Genomic DNA, 19496 nt, shown 5'->3' with positions numbered 1-19496 from the left:
TGGATCCACAGGAGTGATCACGGGAGAGGTCACACAGAAGGTGCTGGCATTAGGTGGCAGCCCCACATTTGAAGGGTGTTTTGTAGGTGGGTTGGTCCTGTTAAGATGTTTATGCCAGCATTCTATCAAGGGGCACAGAACCACCTGAAAGTTTGGCTCTCTTTGTGGGATGAAGGGTATAGGTGTGAGTTCTGGGGCAGCCCCAGCTCTCAAAATTACCACCTGCTGGTCTAAATTCCTCCCAAATTTTCAATTTGATACTATTCGTATTTCCCTTGAAAACATGCCTTTATTGTGCTGCTAGTGATGCTGGCTATCATGTTTTCACTCCAAAAGCATTGACTTTGAGGAGTTAAGAGGTCCTTGAATATTTTATTGAAAAGAAAGAAAAGTTCTAACATCTAAGATGGGAACAGAGAAATAGAGATATTCAGTGTTGCTACAAGTACCCAGTGGTGTGTTGTTTTTTTTTTAAACTGTTTATGTGATGGATTGCTTGCTACCCTTTTAGCCTTTATATGTGGGAGTAGGGGAGATGTAGTGAGTAACTTTGCATTTAGAAAGTCATAGATGCCATTAAATTGTTCTGGATTATCGTGACTCGTGCTCGGCACCCACGGTTGCATTTGTCCCAGAGTCCATATTCAGACACAATGAAATCGTGCACCCCTCACTATGGGTACAAAGGTACAGGTGCAAGTCTCTTGAAAAAAAAAAAAAAAATGACTTGTACAGTCGTTCCCAGAAGTATGAGAGGGTGAAAAATAAGAAGGCATTGCAGCAAACCAACTTCTTTTGTAACCTTGTAAATGGAAAGGAGGCCATATTGGGGTCACCTCGAATTTTCCCTTTGTGGTCAAATAGTCTGTAAAGAAAATCTTATTTATACTAACATGTTTTCAATAAGTGGTATTCCAAAGCATCCTTTTTTATATTTTAAGACAAAGCTAAAACATTAGCTTTGATACAATATCTCTATTTTATTAAAGTCCCTCTGAATTTAGTCATTTTTAGGGCTCATCTATTAAATGAGCTAGGAAGTAAGAAATATTTTTTCATGGTGGTAGACAGTGTTCTTCTGCAGTGCGTGAAAGGACTGAAATCTCTAATTCTCAGTAGGTGTCAAAAGGCCCTCACCAGTCAGCCTTTATGGTTTTAGGATTTCAATTTTGGCCAACATTTTAATCTTTATAATCTGTTTTCTTTTAGTCACACTTTCAGGCTTACTCAAATGATTCATATATGGCTTTCTCCATCCCAGGATGGGCAGTCATTATGTGGGAGCTTTTATCATTGGTGTCATTGCATTTCAAAAGTCCCTTCCATGGAGGCATGAGAAGGCCCCTGGCTTGTTTTTAAACGTTATGGCCTCTCTGTATATAAAATGATAAATAAGTGGGCTAAACTGAGCTATGACAGCACAAATAGCTTTTGGCGTAGGCTTAGATAGTCATGAGCATAGAAAGGGTGCTGAATTGGGAGCCCAGCCCAGGTTTCCAGGCACACTCTGTACCCGCTCTTGCTCTTCTGCACCGTGGGTAGCCGGTGCCTTCACCTTCCTAAACCCCATTTCTTCTTGTTAGATAACAGAGATTAAACAAAACAATATGTGTGAACACACTTTCTATGCAATAAGATACTCTAAATGCCAAGTACTAGTGTTCTCATTAAGGAATTAAAGATTATTAAGTAATCTTTAACGACGATAATTTTCTACATACTTTTTAAAGATTTGTCACAGGTCTAGTTTTTATACATTTGGTGACAATTGTGTTATAATGGCTTATGTTCTATATTTGTATTCTTTTTTTCTTAACCATTAAATTGTCTTATGAAGCTCTACTGTTACATGGAATAAAAGACTCATGTTGTTAATTGTTTACAAACATGCTCAGCAATATAAAGCATAAGGCTTTGATGCAGAAGTAAAATTTAAGAAGTAAAAAATTTAATTAAAAAAAGGTGTTGTCCCCATCCAGCCACAATGTACCCGTGATGTTTGTAAACATCATTTTGGGACCAATGTTTCATAGACGGTGAGCTATGTTTTCAAGCCCTTGTGCTTTTTCAAATCTTCATAGAAGACAGTGGCATTGTAGCCTTTTTTAGTAGTGAAATATTTTGTCTCTGAGTATTATAATTCAATTTGTAAGCCACGACCCCTCATAAACTGCTTGTTATCACTCTGATTAATAAACAGCCAATTTGCTGTTGCAGCTCCGTCACTTGGGGAATGATGAGGTCCACATCGTCTGGTCTGAACACTCCAGGGACTATCGTAGGGGTATTATCCCAACCGCCTTTGGAGACGTTTCAATCATTATTTACCCAATGAAGAATCACATGTTCTTTATTGCGATAACGAAGAAACCTGAGGTACGTTTTCACCTCATTATTGACTGACTGTATTAACTGACTTATACAGCATTTGCCATATAATACACCGTTAGTAAAAAACAATGACATACATATGTTACAGGGGACTTTTTTCAAGTAGTGAATGTTTTACATGTATCTGAATTACACGTGTTATAGCAATTAAATATGAATTGGGATTTTCCAAAAAACCTTTCATCATGAGCATGGAATTCCATATTTTATTACTTAACCTCTTTGAAAATTATAATATTAAAGACATTTATGATTTTTCAAATGTTTTAAATTTTGTCATTTTAAAAAATTGTAATTTTAAATTTTGAGCATATTGATTATTAATAAGAGTTGAATGAACCCCATCTACCATTTTATGGATGGCTATTGTTTTAGAATTTAACCTCGCCTGATGGATGGGCACTGCTTGCCAAGCCTCCGACTGCTGGTATTGAGGGTCAATACTAAAGGGTTATGGGCATGTCCATGAAGAGGCTGGGCCTCTGTAGCGCAGCCCATGTGATGACTTTTAACAATTGAAGCGCCTTTCCAGAGAATCAGTTCAGCCATGTCAATTGGCATTGATCATGGGCATGGCTGGAACAGTCCGATGGTTATATGCTCTGTGCTAAATTGGCTGCAGTTTCAATACTTGCCATGCCTTTAGTGGTACTTTAGCAGTGATTTATGTAGTGACTTGTTTTTATTTTGGAATTATTAAGAGTTTTTTAAAGTTTCTTAATTAAGCATTTAGCATATTAAGTTACTGCTTCTCAAGAAAATGACTTGTGTATCTAAGCATGATATTAAAAATAATCTTCATTCACATTCCAAAGTGTCCTCCTAAAGGAGCTAAAAGTTACCATCCTAAATACTCTCTACTTTTAAGCTTTAAAATAATAGGTAATTGAGATATACTGTGTTTCCCCGAAAATAAGACCTAGCCAGACCATCAGCTCTAATGCATCTTTTGGAGCAAAAATTAATATAAGACCCGGTATTATTTTACTATAATATAAGACTGGGTCATATATAATATAATATAATATAATATAATATAATATAATATAATATAATACTGGATTTTATATTAATTTTTGCTCCAAAAGATGCATTAGAACTGATGGTCCGGCTAGGTCTTATTTTCAGGAAACATGGTACTGGGATTTATAACCTATCTAAAGTATTTAAGTGATGAGGATTAAATGAGCTAAGAAATGAAAGGTGCTTCCAACAGTGCCTGATCCAATGGTTATTTGTTGTTGTATTATTGCTATTATTATTTTTTGTTATTGTTACTACCATGAAACCAGAATAAATAATGAATCCCAAGTTCAACATGCTTGTTTCTCAGACTAGATACAGTATGGGTCACTCCTGAATTCAGAAAAGTTCCAGTCTGGGTGGTGAGGAGCCTGGCATAAGGGGAACCCTCTTCTCTATTCAGGGAGCAAAAATGCCAAAAGTTCTTCATGTTAAATATTTGTATTATCTTTGATTCAGGTCTCAGTGTATGTGAAGTTTTCACTTTTTTATAAGAAAATTCTTAGTGCTAATAACATTTGTGTTTGTCCCTAAAGAGTATTACTTTAATTTTAAGAATTAAACTGAAAATTTTAGTATTAGACAAAAATAAATTCAGTATCCAGAAGCTTTCAAAACTGGAAAATGTGTTTCTTTAGCATTTAGTATGGATTAACTGGCTTTATTAGTTCGTTTTCAGCATGGCTCTCTAAAATGTCACTTAATGTTTTAAAAAATGTTGCCTTTATTTTTATAGTATATAAAGAACATAAAAGGTATTTCAGTTCACTTAATAGTGTCAAACGTGATTTTTTAAAAGGTATTACACTTATAGTGCATGAAAACAAGTATTAAGTTACCTTTTAAAATTTCTTTTAAAAGTGTATGTAAGTTTATAAATTTGGTCGTAAATTCTGACAAGATGAATAGAGCAAATCGCTTTCTTAATATTTCAATTCAAAAAGCCTAAAGGTAAGAAGAGAATAATGGCCAACTGGAAATTTAGTGTTATCCCTACATTTAAAGTAAAAACCATTACAATGTAATAAAATTAATCCAGACATTTCCAGGGCAAGTGTGGCTGACCTTTTGTTCACCAACCGCTGACCCCAGGGTGAATGCAAGAGGCTTGTGGAGGGAAAGTCTGTTTGTTTGGCTGCAGTCCCTGGTATTTAAATTGCATTCCCTAATCAAATGAAAAGGCTGTCCTCTCTATCAGGTTACAGAATCCATGGCAACATTTGGCCTTTTATATCCATAATGTTAGCCTTTTTGTTTGCATCTAAGTAGAGACACCTGGAGCAATGTTAACATTAACCGATTTAGCATTAATAGCTTCATTATATAAGAATTTCTGATCAGATAGCTGTTACTTTTGTTATATTGCTTCAGCTTGTATTGTTGTCATTTTTTATCTCCCTGCTTGGCAACCAGGCAATGATTTGCAAATTTTTTTTGTCTTGATTAATTAAGCAATATAATTATCAGTAACCGTGATGCAGTCTTTGCTCAACAAAGCTTCTGGGAGAAAACAATGGTCAGTCTGTTAGTGTGAATGCATTCCACGCGTCCCAGATGCATGAGGATATTATGGACAATGAGGGGAAAGGCCGCCTGTGAGTGAGGACAAAGGGTGCCACGCAGACTCGACACAGTGCACATACCGCCAGGGACATGCTGTGGGCTCCCTGGGACACAGACGCCTCGTTAAATTACAGCTAGTCAGCAGAGATTAATTCTCAGCCATTTGGTGCAATAATTTACCCATTCCCCAGTCTTTTAACTAGTGCTCCTTACTATGGAAGTGAAGGCTTTATACTCAAAAGGTTTATTTAACCTTGCCTACTTTTAGGGATCTCCACCAAAATCATTATTTTTGCTTAGAAATTATAATGACACAGCTGCTTGAAGTTGAGGAATATTCCTTTTGGGAGAGTAGGATTTGCACAAGTTTCAGAAATTTTAGGTCGAGTCAAAGACATTCTTTCAGCACCTGTATATTTCATCTGAATATAGTGTGACCCAGTGGCCTAAGTACATTTATTTTACTGGTCTCTGGGAAGCCATACTTCTCTAAGAATAATTTTAATCCTTTTTCAGGAGAAAAAAAAAAAAAAAAAAACAACCTCATCAGTACACAAAAGTCCTGCTCATCGGATAGAGTCATGCATATTCAAATTGTACATTCATTCACTTTGCCTCATTAATAGCGTATGTAATAATGTAGGGCTATTTGTAATACAAGCTCACAAGCAGCATTGCTTCCAAATCCTTTGAAATTTAACATATTTCGCTTTTTCATTCCATACACCTCCCTTAAATACACAAATTACGTGTCTGGCAGAATTCGCCTCCTCTTAATAAAACACAGCATTTGTGAAGCGGTATGTTGAAGAAGTGTGGGTGTGCTTGTGTGAGTGTACAAAGCCCTCACGTCTGAAAAGACCTGCTCACTTCTTGAGCTTCTTATTGAACTTTTTAAAAATAAATAAATGAATAAAAATCAGTGTGCTTAGCAACATCATTTCATTGTGAAATTACTTTCAAAATAAGTCCATCTGCATAAATATCGACACAATAGTCTTTGGTCACAGAAAAGAAATGTGCTTCTGTCAGACTTCTGTTTTTTTCTGCTTTTATTACTATGTCAGCATTCAGGGAAGACTTGCGTATAGAGCAGAATGTGAGTGATTTAAAGGGTTTGTTAAAATGCCCAATTTGTTCTGTAGAAAAGTGATTCATAAAGCTCCCGTATTGCACTCAGTACCCATGTTGCCTTCCTTGTTTCAATAACTGAAAGTAATATTGGTGTTCAGAACATTTGCCTTTATGAATGTGTGATGGTAACTGCTAGCGCTTTTGGCATGTTTATCTTCAGGCACATTAGTGACTGGCTAGTAACTGACCAAAGGGTAGACGTGCTGAAGCAGCCTTGACCAGAAGCAGCTGAGACAAGAGGAAGCTTTGGTGAAAGGTCCTGCTTATCACCTCAACCAGAGTGTCAACTTAATAATTGAAAAACATGTTAATGTCCTCCAAAGTCTAGCACTGGTAGATACGGTCATAGGAGAACAATGAATGGTGATTCAATCATTTCTGAGAGGCATAGGCAGGAAAGAGTAATAAGATAGGAGATAGGACCCCAAAGTTCCAGCTCCAGTGCTGCCATTGGTATCTTGGGCACATCTCTCAGTTTCTTTGGACTGTAGCTTCCTCACCGTCACATTCAAGTTGGGGACCAAGTACTCTCTCTCTACAGAGTCCTTTCAGGGATTCTAAGTGCCCCTTTAAGACAATGGGCTCTTGCTAGATCCTCTTGTTCCCATCTTTTCTTAATTTGTCCCAACTCACCAGGCTGCTGTTGAGGTGGTAGCTGGCTCCCTTGCAGACTCAGCAACTACTGTGAGTATGTATGTGTATGTGTCCCTCTTCAGGATGACAGCTAGCCCAGGAACAGGTGCCCAGAAATGCTGGTTACGGCTGATGACCAGAAGTCACAAGACCAATTGCACATGAGAAGCTGAGAGTAGCCAGTTTTGGTACCTGTGTTTGAAAGGAAACTTTTACTAGTGTGGCTTCATTATGTAGGGAATGTGTTCCTCTGAAACATGGCTATGTCAGTTTCTTTCTTTTTATTTCATATGTGTAATTTTCTTAAATATTTATCTCAACGCCAATGAAGTAACCTTTTTGAGATTAAGTGATATACTTTAAAATACTCAGGGAAAGTGAGTTGTTAAGCTTTGAATATATAATGAATCATTTATTTTGAAAAGATAATTGAAAATATTGAATAACCAGAATTTACTAAAATACATGATTAAATGGATTACTGCAATATGTTCTGTTTTGGTAATTTATTATTATTGTCATTGTTATTATTTTTAGTAAAGGAATGACACTGAGAACTTTGTGAAAAGGCAGCTGTCATTTGCAGATGTTACATCAAAATCAAATTTGTTCTCTAATTTGTTGCCACTCCAAATTAGAGGAATACCCTGGATACAAGGCATTTACATTATTCCTTTTGTCTAGTTTTTGAAGACTGAGTCATCCATAAGCAGTTGCCAGAGAATAATAAAGAACATTTATTTGTAAGATAAACTGCAATACAGATGGAAAAAAATCTGTAGCCTATTATTAACTCCTACCTCCTGTTTTATCTTTCACAACAATTTGGCTATTGAGAATTCCTTCTCAATTGATTTTCCTCAAGAGTTGACACTGTTTCCCCCTTTTTTTAGTCCGTCTTAGATATATACATCTTCCTCTCCTTTGCCTTCTCCCTTTTTTTGGCCAGCCAGAGCCAGCATGTAACTACACAGAGTGGCAAATGGTACAGTCTGGCTCATGTGAGAAAGCTTTGTCTTGTGCACCTGAAACTAATAAAAAAAAAAAAAAATATATATATATATATATATATATATATATATATATATATATATATATATATATATATATATATATATAAAAAGAAAGCAAGACAGTTTTCCTCTTGCTCTGAGCTACCTCAGCACAAAAGGCCTTCTGGCCAAGAGGTAGGTAGGGTACGTTCTCCTGACCCTTCGGCTCATGTGAGAGCACCTTCCTACCTTCCTGTACTTGTTTGCATACCCTGTGTGGGCTGAAGCCAAGCAGGGGAGGCCAGGGTGTTGGATATACATAGAACTCCTGTGTCAGAAGGAAACAAGGCCCATTACTCCCAGAATTAGAGAATTTATCTTTAAAGGTATATTTTCTGTGCTACATCTGAAATTCATTTGTTTGCTGTTTATTGTTATTGGTTGTGTTGTTTTCTTCATGAATACTTTCATCACAACACCAGCTCACCAGTTACTGGACTGCATTTAGTTTGTTATAGGAGGAAGTACATTTTTTTTAAGGAATGTATTTTATTTTTAAAATTTTTTTTTTTTTTCAGTTACAGTTGACATTCAGTGTTATTTTATATTAGTGTCAGGTGCACAGCACAGTGGTTACACATTTATGTAATTTATGCAGCGATCCTGCCGATTGGTCTAGTACCCGCTTGGCACTGTACACAGTCGTTGCAACATTATTAACTGTATTCTCTATGCTGTACTTTACATCCTCATGACTGTTTTGTAACTATTTGTGTTTCTTAATCTTAAGGAATATATTTTAAATAAACTTTTTAAAGTATGATGTAGCTAAAGATAGAGGAAAGGATTATTCTTTCTTATTTTCTTATTTATTTGTTGTCATTGTTACCCGGACTCGGTAACAGTGAATGATTTTAGACTCCGAGTAGTAATTACTTGATTTTATTCTTTGGAATTAAGAGTCCCACTCTTCCCCTCTTCCCACCTCCCTTCAGCACCATCATAAGGGGGAAACACTCATTAGGAGTCGTCACTAGTAGAACGAAGTCCTGTCCTCCTTTGCTCCCACTTGGCTTCCTCAGATCTGACTGCTTCCTCTGTGGTGTAGGTGTTGATCTCAAAATAGCTTTGCCTAATCTTTGCAGTTTTTACATCTCTGTGTTTTAACTGTGGAGACCTTTTCGGAAACCCATCAAACAGAAGAGGTGTGTCAGCAGAATTCCTGCTCAGGACCCCAGGGCCATCCCTGTCACTCTTGAACCCTGACCTTTCTGGTATCTCCATGAACTGAAAGACAGACGGTCACAACAGATCTTGTTCTAGAAATTTGAAGAGGGACAACAGATTTGATTAATGTCCAGCAGTTAGAGCCTTGGGAGCCGGAGGCCTTCACTCAGTCATTCAGGCAACATGTATCTATTGAGGCTGCTTCATGCCAGGCACTGTGTCAAGGCCTTGGTGTCCAGTCGTCTGGGAGCCTGATAGCCAGGTGCAGTTTCCACATCAAATTGAGGGAAACCATCATGTCTTCTTCTGGTAGAAGTGCTGCTGCTTCCTTAAGTACTAAAATCTAAAATCAGGCCAGCATTGTAGGAACAAAAGAAAAAATGCATGTGGGTCAGGAGGAGTAAAGTAAGCAGTACCCTTCCCCATACCCCTAGACGACCTGAGTAATCTGGTTATGGAAGAAATGCCACCATGTACTGTTCCCTGGTTCCAAGGACATGAGGTTTGACAATTAGGTTTGCGAATTTGCCATGGTGCGCTTACATTGGCAGCACTGTATAAACTACTCAGTAAGGTTTCATAATCTTGGTGTATCAGTGTCTCACAGCTGTGTTCATGTCAACGTGTGGCAGTGTTTTGCTGAGTGGCGTTCATTATTGTTGTTGCATGTTTTTGTGTGCTGTCATGAGAATGTCTGAGCTTGAATTAGAGCAACGAACAAGCATTAAATTTCTTGTTAAACTTGGCAACAGTGGAAGTGAAATCAGGGACATGTTAGTCCAAGTTTATGGAGATAATGCCATGAAGAAAATGGCAGTGTACAAATGGATTAAACGTTTTTCTGAGGGGCGAGAACACAGTGCTCATGAAGAGACGTCAGGGCAGCCAGTAATGAGCAGAACTGAGACGAACATTACAAAAATTCATCAAATTGTACATCAAAATTGTCAGCTGACTGTGAGAAGCATAGCAGACCAAGTAAACATCAATAGAGAAACAGTTAGGAAAATCTTAACTGAAAATCTTGGCATGAGAAAGGTGTTTGTAGAAATGGTCCTGAAGGAGCTCACCGATGAACAAAAGCAAAGGGAGTTTTTAGCCAGTAAACAAATACCTGTACTGGAACACCGTCCCTACTCACCTGATCTGGCCCCCAATGACTTCTTTCTTTACCTGAAGATAAATGAAAAATTGAAAGGAAGACATTTTGATGACATTCAGGACATCAAGGGTAATACGACGACAGCTCTGTTGGCCGTTGCAAAAAAAGAATTCCCAAATTGCTTTGAAGGGTGAACTAGGCACCAGCATCAGTGAATAGCTTCCCAAAGGGAGTACTTCGAAGGTGACTGTAGTGATATTCAGCAATGAAGTACATAGCACTTTTTTGAGGATGAATTCGTGAACTTAATTTTCATTACCTCATATCTTACAGGTCAGTATCCCCACCTCACAAGGTAGTATATCCCACTTAGCATCAGAAATGAATTTTTAACAACCATCATACATGGAGGAGGCTATGCATGCTCCTCCATTTAGCTCCACTGGTCCAGAGGCACACTGTCGTACTTAATACTACAGCTTACGATATATTTTGCTATAAGACAGGGCAAGTCCCTACCCTATTCTTACTCAAGGATCCCTTAGCTTTTCTTGGCCTCTTTGATTTCCACATAGATTTCAGAATCGGCTCAAGATACACAAGTATCTTGCATTGAATCCATAGTTCCATCAGGGAAGGGAAATGACAGCAATGTTGAGTCTTCTAGTCCATGAAGAGATACATCTTTCCATTTATGTAGACTACTTTTTAGACTACTTGAACATCTTTCAATAAAGTTTTAAAGCTTTCTGTGTATTTTCCTTGTTAGATCTATTCCTGTGGACCTTATGTTTTTATGCTGTTTTAAATAATATCATTTCATTATCTAACCATTTGTTGCTGGTTGACAGAAATGAAGTGGGATTTTTGTGAGTTTATTCTGTATTCATTGATAAACCCTATTATTCTGAAAATTTTTTTGTAGATTCTTTTGGAGATTTGTGAATATAATCGTCATCTGAAATTACAAGTTCATTTTTTCCTTTCTAATTCATAATCTTCTATTTCTTGCATTACCGTATTGACAAGGATTTCCAGTACAAATGTCGATAGACCTACAGGACATTTTTCTCTCCTTTCACAGTCTCACATGTAAAGCTTTCAGTGTTTTACCCTTAAGTTTAGTGGTTGCCATAGGGTTTGGTAGATACTCTTTAACAATTAAGGAAACTCCTTTCTAATTCCAAGATTGCTAAAAAAAAAAATTTCATAAATGGGTTTGAATTTTATGAAAAAAATTTAAATATCTGTTGAGATGATCAGATGATGTTTTGTGTTTAGTCTACTAATGTAGTTAAGTATACAGACTCATTTTTAATGAAAACCCACACATTTATTCCTGGGATATACCCAACTCGGTCATGATGTTTGATTTTTTTTGTACATTATTGAATTGGTTTGCTGATACTTGGCTGGGATTTTTGCTTGCATATTCAGGAGTGAGATTGGCCCCTAATTTTGTTATTAATAAGATGAGTGGGTTTGTTTACTCTTTCCCTATATACTGGAAGTTTCTCTAAAATAATAATTGTTTCTGAAGGTCTTGTAGAATTTGCCATTAAAGCTCTCTGGTATAGATTTTTTTGTTTGTTTTTTTGTTTTTTCATTAAAATAGCTTTTTTCACTGTGATCAATTACTTTAGAGCTTACAGAATTGTAGTTTTTATATATCATCTTGTATCTATATTTGCTAAATTGTATTTTACTGAGAATTTGGCCATTTTAATTTTCAAATGTATTGGCATGAAGTTATACATATTTCCTAAGCATCTATAGTTGTAGCCCTTTTTATTTTTAATATTATTTATTTTTGCTTTCTTTTCTTGATTCATCTTGCCAAAGATCTATCAGTCAACTGTATTAGACTTTTTACAAAGCACCAACTTTTGATCGTTGTTCTCTCTATTGTGTGTTTCTTTCTATTTCATTAATGCCTACATTTTATTATTTCTCTCCTTCTATTTTCTTTGAATTTATTTTATCCTTTTGGTTTTCAGTACTTCTTGAGATGGAAGTTTATCTCATTAAGTTGCAGTTTTTATTCCTTTCTAATAAAAGCATCTAATCCCACACATTCTAAGTACTACTTCAACGTATATTATAATATCTACTATTTTCATTATTATTTAGCTTAACATATTTTTAAATTTCCATTCCAATATTCTGTTGGCCCCTGAGTTATTTAAAAGTATGTTTCTTACTTTCTAAACAGAGGTTTGTGCTAGTTGTCCTTTCTTTGCGGATTTTTAACTTAATAGCTTTTTGAGCACAGAATATGGATCCTATGATATCAGCTGCTTAAAATTTTTTGAAACTTGCTTTATGACCAAGAAGAGGACTCAACAAAGTTTTTCTGGAGAGGACCAGGTAGTGAATGTCTCAGGCCACGTGGCCCACGCAGTGTCTGTCACAACTGTTCAGCCCTGCCATTGCTATATGAAAGCAGGCATAGGCAACACGTTAAGTGAAGGAACGTGGCTGTGCTCCAGTGAAGCTTTATTTTTTATCTGATTTTTGAATGTCATATAATTATCACATCACAGAATATTCTTTTCAACCAATTAAAAAGGTAGAAACAGTTCTTAGCTTATAGGCTATACAAGAAAAGGCACCTGACTGGAGTTAGGCCCCACAGGCTGTATTTGTGGATCCTTGGCCTAGAATATGGTCAATTTTTTAAAAAATACTCTGTGAGAATTGAAATGATGAGGTACTTTGTATGTATCCATTAGGATTAGTTTTGTTCAGATCTTCTGTATTCTTGCTTATGTTTTTAAAAATATTGTCTTTGAACTATAAAGAAAAGGGTATAAGTTTTAAGTATATAGCTTAATGGATGTTTTCAAAGTGAACAGTTTACTACCAGATCTAAACATAGGATATTGCCAGCCCCTAGAAATCTCTCTTATGCCCCCTTCTAATGAATAATCTCCCGAAAAAGGTGCCTACTATTCTGGCTTCTATCACCATTGATTAGTTTGACCTGTTTTTGAACTTCCTGTGAATAGAATTATATACAGTATGAACTTCTTTGTGTCTGTTTCTTTCACTCAGCATTGTATTAGGGTGATTCCCACGATGTTACATGTAGTTGTGGTTTGTTCATTTTCATTACTGTGGAATATTCTATAGGGTGAATATACCATAATTTCTTCATTTATTTTCCTGTTTATGGACATTTAGTATATGTTCAGTTTGGAGAATATGTATGAGTTGCCTTTTTACTTTTATGATTAACAGAATTTTTTTTAATTTTATTAAGTCCAGTTTATTTTTTTTCTTTTATAATTGGTGCCTTTTGTACCCTAAGAAGTCCTTGCTTAACCCAAGGTTGTGTAGATTTTTCTCATGTTTCCTTCTGCAAGCTTTGTGGTTTTAGCTTTAATGTTTTGACCTATAATCCATCTCAGTTCTTGTGTGTGGTATAAGGTAGAGTCAAGGTTCATTTTTCTTTGTGGCTGGCTATCCAGTTGTTTATTGAAACAGACTTTACTTTCTTTGTAAAATTAATGTGCTGCCTTTACTGTAAATCAATTACCATATACCCTCATATATGTGGCTCTATCCTTGGACTCTATATTCTGTTCTATTGATAGATTTGTCTATCCTGGTACCAATATTATGATATGTTAATTATTATAGTATTACTGTCATGGCTAATTTATGTCTTTTTGTTTCTGTATAAATTTAGAATCAGCTTGCGAATATCTATAAAAACAGCTTACTAGAATTTTTGCTTTGGTTTGTGCTGAATCTGTAGCTCAATTTCAGAAGACTTGAGATCTTAACAATATGGTAACTTCTACGTCATGAATATTGTACATCTTTCCATTTATTTATGTTGTCTTGAATTTATCTCAGCAATGTTTGGTAGTTTTAAGTATAGATGTCTTGCATAACTTTTGTCAAATTTATTTCTAAGTACTCATTTTTTGTGTGCTATTATGAACAATATTTTTAAATGTCATTTTCCCGTTGTTAGTTGCTAACATTCAGAAATATAATTTATTTGGAGGGTATACTGTATTCTGTGACCTTCTAAAATTCACTTATTAGTTCTAGTTAACTTCCTTTGGATTTCTTATGTACGTTATCATGTTATCTGTGAATAAAAATGAATTCTTTCTCATCTTTATGCTCCTTTTTTCCCTTTCTTATATGGTTCTTTATTGTATAACAAGGACCTTCAAAAATGTTGACTAGAAGAAGTGAGCATAGGCATCCTTGCCTTTGCAGATCTTTGGTAGAAGACATTTAATACTTCACCATTAATTATGATGTCATTTTTTTTTTTTCTTTTAAGACTGCATCAAATTGAGGAAGTTCCCTTCTATTCCCAGTTTGCTGGGAATTGTTTTTATATCATGACTAAGAGTTGAATTTTATTAATGATTTTTCTGTATCTATTAAGGTCATGTGGTTTTTCTTCTTTATTCTGTTAATTTAGTGAAGTGTATTGATGCATTTATGAATGTTAAACCAACTTTGTTTTTTTATGGAATATGCCACTTGGTCAAGATACAGTGCCCTTTGCTGGATTTAATTTGTTAACAATTTATAATGAATTTTTGCATCTTTGTCAGGATGCTATTCTGTAGTTTTATTTTGTCAGCTTCTATGGGCAAATAATAGTCTTTCATTCATGATGTTGTATCATAAGTCCCTCCCCCAATGCCAATGACAGAAAAGGTGTTCTACAGAGAAGTAGTCTGACATAAGTCAAGAGACCTAGGCTGGAGACTCACATTCATTAATTCATTTAAATTACTTAAAATGTTAATTTACTCATTCATCTGGTATTTGCATTCCAACCATTTGCCAGGTACAGTGCTACTCATTGGAAGTTTTGCTCCTCCATCTCCAGCCACTCCTTCTTAGTCTTTTTTGAGAATTCTTCCTCATGTCTCCAACCTCTAAACATTGATTATCTAATCTTATGGCTCCAAACACCATCTATAAATGAATAACACTTAGAAATCTCTAAACTGAAACTCTCCCTTGACTTCCAGCCTGATATATCCTCTGCCACCTTCATGTATCACCACTGGATATCTAATAAGCATCTCAAACTTAGCATTTCTAAAATTGAGCTAATGACTCTCCCCTTAAGTCTTTTCCATTTCAGGAAAAGGTAGCTCCAACCTTCCAGTTATTAGGCCACAAACCATGGCATCATCCCTGACTCCATTTTTCTCTCCCACTCCATTAAATCCTCAGCAAATCCTTCAGCTCTGCGTTCAAACTATATCCAGAAACCATCCAACTCTCCTCACTTCTGCTACCATTCTGATCTAACCCATCATCATCTCTTACCTGGATTTTTCAGTAGTTCCCTAACTCGTCTCCATAATGCTTCCCCTTTACAACTTCCCTAGCACAGCAGCAGGCAGTACCGTTAAAATGTAGGTTAGATCATATCCCCCACTTCCCTAAACCCTCTAGAAGGCTTTCATGTTACTTAGAGCAGAAATCCAGAATCCTTAAAGTTTCCCACAGGTCCCCTCTTAGTATTACCTGTCCAACTTTATCTGCCTCCGTTTTCTCTCGTGCTTACTTGGCTCCAGCCATTGTGCCTTCTTTGCTGTTGCTTAAAAATATTAGTAATTGCATTCCCACCACAGCAACATTGTGTTTGCGGTTCCTCTGCATGGAATACTCTTCTATCACATGACCTCATAGTTTGAGGTTCATCCCTTCATCTCTGTTAAATCTTTACTGAAATACTGTCTTCCCCTTGAAGCTCTCCCTGTGTATGTGATCTAAAATTGGAGAATTTCCCCCCTTCAAAAAGAGTCCTACTGCTCTTCCCTGCATTATTTTTCACCTTAGCACTTTTACTATCTAACATATCATATATTTTATATATGTATGCTGTTCACTCTCTGAAACCTCCAATAAATTCTCAATGAAATCAATAAGCTTAGTGAAATCAGGAATTTTTTTATTTCCTCTTATGTCTCAAGTGAATAGAATACTATCTGTCACATAATAAATTTTTTTAATAAATGAATAAAGCAAGTGTGAGTGAATAAATATAAGAATTACAAGGCAGACCCAGTTCTTGACCTCATGGAGCTGACAATCTCCATATTGGTAAATAAATTCGATGAAATTCTAGTGGGGAAAAAAAAATAAGTGAGAGAAAAGAAAGAAATCGAAAAAAGACAGGCACCAAAATCTTGTGGGTTTCCCACATGGCAGAATTGGGTCCAGTGAAGGAAAAACCAAGTCTCTGTTTAAAAAAGAAAGGAAATGAGGATGATGCGATATCTTAGAAGCAGAGGGAAAGAAGGTTCTAGAAAACAAGGACTGTATGTCGGACCCTGTAGTTGCTAACAGGGATAGTCATCATCTCTGTTAAGAATTATTATGTATCAGGATCCATGCAGAAATATTACCAATTCCAAAACTGGTTTCAGAAGGATAAAGGTTACAGGTGTGCAGTGAGGCAGGGCTGTGTATTGTGCGTAATCCACATAAGGTAGGCACTTAGAATAATGCCATTTCTGTAAATGACAGCACACGAATAAAAAGAATAACCTGGTGATAATTTGTCACTAGAAGTTTTGCTGCAGAGTTCATAGCAGAGGGGCATTATAGAGAGCAATGCTGTTTTGCTTGACTTGAAAGCCCTAGACCTCTGTCCCGCTAAGGTCAGCACCTGTTCTATGGGTGGTCATAACAGGTCTGAGATACCAACCAGCTTTTCTCATGTCTTTGGTTTGACTTTACTGTTTTCCGAAAATTAAGTGTTTTTCTGTTTTGAATCAACAGGTTCCGTTTTTTGGGCCCCTGTTTGATGGAGCCATAGTGAGTGGGAAGCTGCTGCCAAGCCTTATATGTGCCACATGCATCAATGCCAGCAGGGCCGTGAAGTGCCTTATCCCACTCTACCAGAGCTTGTATCTTTTTGCTTTAAATATGCAACTTATTAATCATCCCAGATTCCAGATTCCTGGCAGTATTTCATGAGAGGTAAGTATTAACTGTGTTGAAGAGGGAAGAGGAAATTGTTTTCAATCTGTGTTGAAAATAACATAGTGTGATTTTCATAACATTTGTTAATTTACATTAAATATAATAATGCGCTGCGTCAAACTTAGGAAGAGTTTATTTTCATAATTTATCACATAAGTTTGTGCTAAGAAGCTGTGACTGTCAAGAGATGCTCATATCTTTTCAGGTATTTTTCCCCAAGTTTAGTCTCTTCCTGCATCCATCCCTATCTGTGGCAGTCTGTTGTTCATCTAAGGTGGGATGCTGAGGGAAATGTGATGGGGTCACTCGGAGTGGTTACCAGAAACCAACAGCAAATGAAATGACTCAAATAAATCAAAGCATGTGGCAAGTGCCACCAGAGAAATACAAATAGTGTTGTAGGAGGTCAGGGGCAGGAGGAATTGCCCCTGGTTGGGAGGACGGAGAAAGGCATCCTCAGTGAGGTTGCATTTGAACTCATCAGTAAGAATGGCTAGGAATTCTTTTGTGATTTTCCCAAATCATTAACATCACCTTCTCTAATTCCTCGTCTTCTCTTTAAAATCAGAAGAAATTTTACTTTTGTAATTTTTTTCTCAAACGTTAATTGGCATGTTATCTTAAAATCCAGGTATGACCTCTGATTTTAAGAAAAAAAATTAAAGTGACTTCATGAAATTACTGTAAAAGGCATCTGACTCCCTAATAAAACTTAGAACCTCTTTGTTTCTAATTGGTACTGATAATGATTATAAGCATATTGTGTTTGACCTCACTCTCTCTACTTCTCCCAACCTAACCATAAGTGATGTGCTGCTGGAGGTTGGAGGTGAGGGGTGGGTGAGAAATATCATGTGTGAATAGATACATTTCATGAAAAATACCTTTTATTAAAATCCTGGTCACTTCATTGATTGATATTCTGTCTTCAGATTAAAAAAAAAAAAAATACGTATGCCATGTGGCAACTTGGAATTATCATAGAAATTAGTAGTAGAAAAGAGCTATTAGATCCCATCTGGTCCCTCCCCGAGGACTCGAGCAGCATTATTCCCTTCAGCGTGCTCCCTCATGCTTTGTCCAGACTGGTGGTGCGTGTTTTGGAGATGGCATTCTTTGCAGTGATTTCCACAGCACTCTAGACTTACTCTTATGACTGGTGTCGATTCAGCCTTTAGCATGGAGTTTTTATTTCACATAAAAGAAGGTTCTTGGCAGAAATGGGAAAGATCTATCTGGCAATTGGCTTGTCAGTTTGCATGTCTACTAGGATGAACAGGACACTGATCAGTCAAGTATGCTTGAGCAAGAAGAGAAAAAATTTGCAGATGAAAATTCTGTTTTACGTAAGTCCATTGTGATTTTTGTCACCCCTTTTCAACTTATCCAATTTCTCATTAAAAAATACATGCTTCATTATTTTGTTGAACACTGCTTTCTCAAATAAGAATTAATATAGCATCAGAATAATCAGGTTTCAGGAAAATAATATATTTAAAAGTTCAAAGGATAGGATTCAACATTAGCTTAAACACTTTTCAAGCAATTGCTTTGAGCTAAAGTGATTGAGAAGATCAGTAATAGTTTCGACACACCTGGAACCAGGTCCAGCTATATAACCCATGGACCCAGTGCAGAATGAAAATGTGGGGCCCCTTATTCAAAAAGCAGAGGAAGGTAACTTTAAGGATGCTAACATATAAAGCTTTTTCCGTTCTTCTGTGGCTTTTCTTTTGACTTGACTTTATATTTTTTATTTGCTGTTTAATGTCATTTTAAGTAAAGAAATACAAAAATTTAAATTATTACCATTAATTTTCTTCTTTTTATTCTTCAATGCCAGTTTAATATGCAAATACAAAAGCATTTAATTTGCATATGGAATCACCAAAATTACAGTTTGTGTTTCATAACTCGTGCATGGATATATTTCGTTCTTACCAGAATAGTGGAAACATTGACCAAAACTAACTTATAGATTTCCTATTTTTATTTCACTCTTCAAGTATACATATTATACCAACTTTCTTTTTTTTTTTTTTTTTTAATTAAATTTATTGGGGTGACAATTGTTAGTAAAATTACATAGATTTCAGGTGTACAATTCTGTATTACATCATCTATAAATCCCATTGTATGTTCATCACCCAGAGTTAGTTCTTCCATCACCATATGTTCGATCCCCCTTACCCTCACCTCCCCCCCCACCCCCCTTGCCCTCTGGCAACCACTAAACTATTGTCCGTGTCTATGAGTTTCTGTTTCTCATTTGTTTGTCTTGTTCTTTTGTTGTTTTTGGTTTATATACCACATATCAGTGAAATCACATGGTTCTCTGCTTTTTCTGTCTGACTTGTTTCGCTCAGCATTACTCTCTCAAGATCCATCCATGTTGTCACAAATGTTCCTATATCATCTTTTCTCACTGCCGAATAGTATTCCATTGTGTATAT

General features: G+C 36.2%; 1 protein-coding gene across 8 annotated transcripts in view; it reads left to right on the top strand.

Annotated features, from left to right (window-relative positions):
- RALGAPA2 (Ral GTPase activating protein catalytic subunit alpha 2) overlaps positions 1-19496 on the top strand; it is a 332861-nt gene that overhangs the window by 227972 nt on the left and 85393 nt on the right. For 7 of the 8 annotated variants that reach the window (XM_019712539.3, XM_019712535.3, XM_019712536.3 and 4 more), the window contains 2 exons: positions 2218-2376; positions 16840-16967. In XM_019712539.3, the coding sequence (XP_019568098.3) occupies positions 2218-2376; positions 16840-16967 (287 nt within the window). Of the gene's footprint in view, positions 1-2217; positions 2377-16839; positions 17041-19496 lie in introns of all 8 variants that reach the window. The other variant, XM_088789284.1, reaches the window with a different exon arrangement.

This window comes from Rhinolophus sinicus, chromosome 13 (assembly GCF_057876585.1).
Source record: "Rhinolophus sinicus isolate RSI-liver-muscle chromosome 13, RSI-T2T, whole genome shotgun sequence".
Lineage (NCBI taxonomy): Eukaryota > Metazoa > Chordata > Mammalia > Chiroptera > Rhinolophidae > Rhinolophus > Rhinolophus sinicus.
Note: the sequence above shows the minus strand (reverse complement) of the source record. Positions and strands in the feature narration are given on the sequence as shown.